The 6,329-nt window shown below is 35.2% G+C and overlaps 1 protein-coding gene across 10 annotated transcripts in view; it reads left to right on the forward strand.

Moving 5' to 3' along the window:
• GRIA4 (glutamate ionotropic receptor AMPA type subunit 4) overlaps positions 1–6,329 on the forward strand; it is a 387,246-nt gene that overhangs the window by 1,667 nt on the left and 379,250 nt on the right. For all 10 annotated transcript variants that reach the window (XM_059179531.1, XM_059179526.1, XM_059179517.1 and 7 more), the window contains exon 3: positions 787–945. In XM_059179531.1, coding sequence (XP_059035514.1) covers positions 787–945 — 159 coding nt within the window. The remainder of the gene's footprint in view (positions 1–786; positions 946–6,329) is intronic.

Here is a 6,329-nt window from a genome sequence, read left to right on the forward strand (position 1 = left end):
CTTTCTGCTCATTCCAGAAAGACACTGTTCGGGCAAAAAGCATTTCCATCCGCAACCCCCTGTCTTTGCTCGCTGTTGGTTAACCGATTCCAAAGTTAGATCCCTTTTCCGTGAAACGTTCTCTCCTTTTATTTTGTTTTCCGTTTGAGTCTCTTGCTCCTGTTCCTCCCGCTGGACTCCGCGGCCAGCGACCCTACCCTTCAGTGGCTTTCCTTGCTGTTCTCCTCTCCTGTCTTTTTATGGGACGCAGCTATTGAATTTCTTCCAGCCAGGCTCAGCCTCAACACTGCATCATTTCTCGTGGACTGTGCAACAAAACGGGGCTAATTAGGCTGAGTCCGGGAACCGCAGGAAAACAAAGTTCATGTCTCCTCTCCCATTCCCCTCTGCCCTTCGTGTCACCACATCCCTTGATTTCTGCATTTTAATGTAAACCCTCTGTTCTGTTCATCTGCATGCCTCTTAGACAGAAATGCCCTCAGCTTGGCTGATGGAGCAGTGTGCTGGGAATCATGGGGAGGGCAAGAGGGAGGAAGGAAAACACACTCAATGGTCTCAGAGGTCATTGTGATCGTGACAAATTGGGACAGTAAAGCGCTGAGCTGTCCTAAAGACTAAAATACTAAGCATACACCTTAGGGACAAAAGGCGGTCCCAAGACGTGGCAGGGAGAGCTTCGTAATCCTGTGTGTTTCTGAATGCCGGTGGATTTGACAGTGCTGGGGGGGTAGGTATTGCATTTCCAAGAGGAAGCACCGAATATGCTTTTCCTGCTGTTTTTAATAGGTGGTCTCTTCATCCGAAACACAGACCAGGAATACACGGCTTTTCGATTAGCAATTTTCCTTCATAACACCAGCCCCAATGCGTCGGAAGCTCCTTTTAATTTGGTACCTCATGTGGACAACATTGAGACAGCCAACAGTTTTGCTGTGACAAATGCTTGTAAGTAAAACACAAGTTCTAGCTAAATTAGAAGAGAATTCAAATGAAGCAATAGAGTTCTTCCTCCTCCCCTTTATTATATTATTTTAAAAATGGTTTTTGAAAGAAATACAAGATTCCCACAGTTGACTGGTTCCAGAACAAGTCAGAGTTTAAAAAAAAAAAAAGTGTGTGTGTGTGTGTGTGGTGTGTGGTGTGTGTGTGTGTGTGTGAATGATTTAGTCTCGGGGATATTCAGCGGTCTTTCTCCCTTCTCTTCTTCCTTCCTTCCTTATTTATTTATTTATTTTCATTCTTGACTGGATAAGTCAAGTTGATTTCTCCTGCCACATTTCAGTGGTATTCCTGTTACCTGAATGTCAAGTTAGTGATAATTGAACTCCGTCTAGTTTTTTATTCTGTTCCTTTGTGTCTTTGTATTTACTTCTCCCTTGAGGAAGCCTGTGCCTTGCTTTTAAGGAAGAGACATGCTCTCCTGCCCTGGGGAGGGCGAAGGGAGCCTTGCTGAGAGCGAGGCAGAGGGGAGCGCTGGTGTGGAGGATAGACACTCTGGTCGGTTGGCTGACGCTGCAGATGATCTGGTGATGTCACTGGAGGCTGCCCTGCTCTTATATTCTGGGTTATAAATGTCTCTTACTATCACGTAATGCATCTGTCCTGTGGCTAGAGCTCCATGAATCCTTACCTTGGTGCCAAATCATGTTAGTCCACAATCCACCTGAATTCAGGAACCAACCCAGCTTCCTCTCTCATCCCGCTCGGGGGACTGAGCCAGTGACCTCACCTCATGCTGTAATACAGAGACCGTGGCACCGTGTCCCTCACCAAAATACAGTCTAACTTAGTGTAAAAAAATATAATCAATGATATATTTACTTGAAACTCTCTAAAATGTAATCAGTCAGTAGAGCATTCACATAACATTTTCATTCTGAAAACACATTTCAAATATCTCCTCAGCTTGACGTGCTAATTATTACTGTTCAGAAATTTTTGTGTTAAGATAATGGATCTAGATTATGTAAAATGTGTAAGGATAAATTCTGTATAAAATTTTGCATTGCAGTAATACAACATTTCATTTGATTTGTATTTTTGTGATACCAAATAGAGTCCATTTTGGTTTTAAAAGTCCTGTCAGCACAAGAAAGTGTACTGAATAAGTAGGTCCTATAGAAAATAGAGTTTTTAAATATTTGGAGGATATCTGTTTCATTGATTTAACTATTTTAATTCATATTTATTTGCCATTAACTCGTCTAACAGATACCATGATTGCTTTCCCTAAATTTTTGGCACCCAACTCTTACTTCATTTTAGAACTTGGTTTCCTAAAGGAGGTCCAAGCATTTGACATTTTGTAAACTGCTGCAGTAATGTTACTTTGCAGAAATTCTATAGTTGCTCTGAACACAAATTAGGAAAGACCATTTGTTGTGTTTAGTGAGAAAAATCTACATTATAGCAGGAGGGAATCACTGTTCAGCAGAAACATACATGAATTAGAGCTGTCTTTGGGATAGTTATTTTTGCAGATTTTATCAGATATTAGTATTCTGTTTCAAGTTTTGAAAAGGATATCAACATCCCTAAAACAAGTAGTTTTAGATATAAAGTATTCTGCTTAGTACCTGAATATATTTATTTTTTAAGTAGTTTTTTTTTTTATCTCTCCTGAGAGTATATCAACAAAACATTACTAAGTTTAAAAATACCTCAGGATCCAAATATATGTGATGGTACTTCGTCAGCAGTAAACTACTATTTAAATATTAATCTTTATTACTAAATTTTGGAAACACTTTCTTAAAAGTGGCACATATATTACTTTTATATTATCTTGGTTTTACATTTTAAGTTCTTAAGTAGTCTAACGTTTATATTGCAGCTTCCATCTATAGAAACTGTAGAACACTGATCTTTCTCCATATCATTTGTTAATCTCCTTCAGGATAATGTGATTTTATTTATGTTTTGAAAATATTATATAAAGTGTTAGTGGTAAAGCACACATGGGAAATTAAGAAGAAGCTGCACACAAATGAAAAAGTAGAAGATATAAAAATAAAAATAAGTTATTCTTTAACATGTTGGGATTGAGAAAGTTGAAACTAGGTAAACTTTGAGACTACTGATTTTGAATCCAGGCGTAGTACAATGTTAATGATATCATATTTTTTTATAATCACAAGTAATTAATTTTGTGTATGCTCAAAATATTAAAAAAACATAAATTTTAAATGAGGAAAAAACATTTTCTAGTGAAGAAAAGGACTTTTTTATTATTATTATTATTTTTTTTAACAAGTGAGTGTGCCAAATGTCCTCAAGGCAAATCTAAGTAGAACTTGGGGGAAAAAATTCCTTGACCCAAAAGAGTGTGGGTCAAGGGATTGGTGTTTGTTAAGTGGATTGACTGGGAGCATATATATGTACCATTTTCCAGTCTGATTAAAGGTGAAATGTAAGCACTAAGTATGAGGCCAACTCATCTATCAAGTTCTCTGCCTTTGGGTACAAAAGGATAAAAATAGTATTCTGGAGAATTAACATGGAACTCATTCCTCAAAGTGATACAGACTGGATTTTTAAATTTTTCATGTTAGATTAAATATAAAGATATAATATATGACTGGCTAGATTTACTTTAATTGTGATTGACCTGTAGTGGGTTCTTGTCAAACTGTGGGATCCAGTCTGTCTGTGAATAAGGGCCATTAAAAGGCTATGTATACTCACAAGACAGAAAAGCAGATTAAAGAAGGAAGAGTGTTGGTCATCTGCTAGACAGATATAATTTTCTGCTGCTGCTTCTACCTCAGAATTAATTTAGCACTCTAAGAATACTTTGGACAATCTGAACATTCTGTGTTCACTTTGCATACTATGTAAGTCTAGACCTGATTACCTCGAACATACCACTTTGGGTATAAATCACAACTTCCTGAGAGAGGACAAATAATTTTGGCTTATGTTTTATTTTGTCTTTAATAATATTTGATAATAATTAATATTAATCATTAATTAATATTAATACTGCTTTCCTTTTAAACTGTTCACATCATTGGAAAGTCACATGGCTCAATATAAAACTTTTTAAGAAATATAACAATAATAATATAAAATATATTTTATATTATATATAAAATAACAATATAAAATTTATAAGAAATACAGATAATATAAAATTATGACCTATTACAATAACAATAAATAATAGGTGTAATAAATAGCCCAAGTATTCAAATCTCACTATCATTTTGTCCTCTGGATCACTAATTCTGTCTTCTGCCTCAGTTACCCTAGCTGCTAGAGAATTTAGATTAGATTGGAACTCATTGAGAGCATTTTTAACATCTTCACTGGTGGCTTTCACTTCTGCCCTAATCGATTCCATTTTGTCATTCAAATTTCAAAATGTAATTAAAAGTATACCTTCCTTTGTTGTGGTTCATCTGAAGTATAAGGTATAGCAAAATGGATATTTGATAAATAAATTCAATATGGCAGTGCTCTTTAAGAAAGTGCCATACAGTTGACCCAAATTAGCTATCCTTACAAACAGACATGCTATTTAAATTGGATATGTCCTTTGCAAAACACTTGAGACAATCTCAAAACATGTTGTTTTCTTGTATTTTCTGTAGTTAATGAATGGAAGTATTTTGTTTTGGAGGATGTTGTATATTATATCCGACCATAAGCAATAACCAAAACACTAAAGTAGTCTATCACCAAATGTTTTCAAAGATAAAAATATTGGCGCCATAACAGTTATTAGTTTAGTCCACTTACATCAGAAATCCTTCCTTCGGTAAGACAGTACCTTTGCAATGTAATCCACAAATATTCAGTTTGTGAAATGATTCGTAAGTTTCAGATGGGCAATAGGAAATGCATGATAAAACAGATCAAGAACTGTATTATAACTTCGGTGAAATAATAAAAGAATCTTATGACATATTTTTCAACTTTTTTAACTTGGAAGAACCATTTGGTTAATACTTTTTTTTTAAATGATGTTTTAATCTTACTCTTCTTTCTCTGTCTAAAGTCTGTCTATTTAGCAGTTTAAAAAATAGTGGATTTGAGTTAAATAGTAGTTCTGTTTGTGGCCAGTTTCTTAGTCAGCTCTAAATATCCAGGATGAGTGCTACTTGTAAAGGTAGGTTGGTCTGTAAAATATACGTGTTCAGTTAATCTAAATATATTGAAAATGGGACACTATATCTAGTAGGCTCTACAGGCATTTCCACTTATGCATAGGTACTTGATAAAAATTTATTGAATATGAGTGATACTTTCTCTTCACTCTAATTCAACAGCGTTTAAATAATTGTACAGTTTTCCATTTGAGGGGCATGAAGCCCTGAAAAGACATTCTAAGAGTTTACATTGGGCTGATAAAATAATCTTAAACATGCTAAAAGTAAAATTCTGCTAGTTTGACTTGCAGAGTTGTTGACAGAGAATATAATTATTAAATACTGTTTGACTTTGGATTATTTCTTACGGAAATGAATGATGTGAACTTACATGACTGCCTTTAAGTTTTTTTATTTTGAATTGATAGCAAAATTCTATGTTGATTTGAAATAATTCTATGATGATCTTTCTTTCTTCCTCTTAATTTTCTATCATGAGATTATAGACAAAGATGAGTCATATTCCTATAGTTTGTCCTCTTCTTAAGGGATAAGAAAGTACATAATTTGCATTGCTGTATTTCAAAATTTTCACAGGATTAAGATTTCATAAAATTATTAGAAAAAATCCATAAACTTTATTTCAACCAGATTATTCCAAGTGCTGTTTATTTCCTGAAGAGGAAATTTTTTTTATTTTGTGGCATTAGGAGATACTGAGAGGTCTTATTTACAGAATTTTATTATTGTTCAGGAATTTAAAATGAAGAATAAATACAGCATACCTTACATTTTATGATGACACATAGTTTTTAAACTGCTTTCATATATATGATTTTATTTGACCTCAAACTAGTATGAGAAGGAGACACTCTGAGAAGCGTATTGCGAATAAAGAGTATACATCATTATTTTGGTAGTTAAGCTAGCTTTAGCTCAAAGGAGTCACTTGACTTGGCAAAGACCAGGTAGCTAATAAGTTGCAAGCCACAGTTTGAACTTTGGTCTTCTAACTATTATCCTAAGTCTTTTACAAGGATTCTGGTGGTGTGAAAAATACATCTATTTTGAGATTACTTAAGAAAGTGAAAAGAGGGTCGCCTGGGTGGCTCAATGGGTTAAGCCTCTCCCTTCGGCTCAGGTCGTGATCTCAGGGTCCTGGGATGGAGCCCCGCATCGGGCTCTCTGCTCAGCGGGGAACTGCTTCCCTCTCTCTCTGCCTGCCTCTCTGCCTACTTG

Source organism: Mustela lutreola, chromosome 1 (assembly GCF_030435805.1).
Source record: "Mustela lutreola isolate mMusLut2 chromosome 1, mMusLut2.pri, whole genome shotgun sequence".
Lineage (NCBI taxonomy): Eukaryota > Metazoa > Chordata > Mammalia > Carnivora > Mustelidae > Mustela > Mustela lutreola.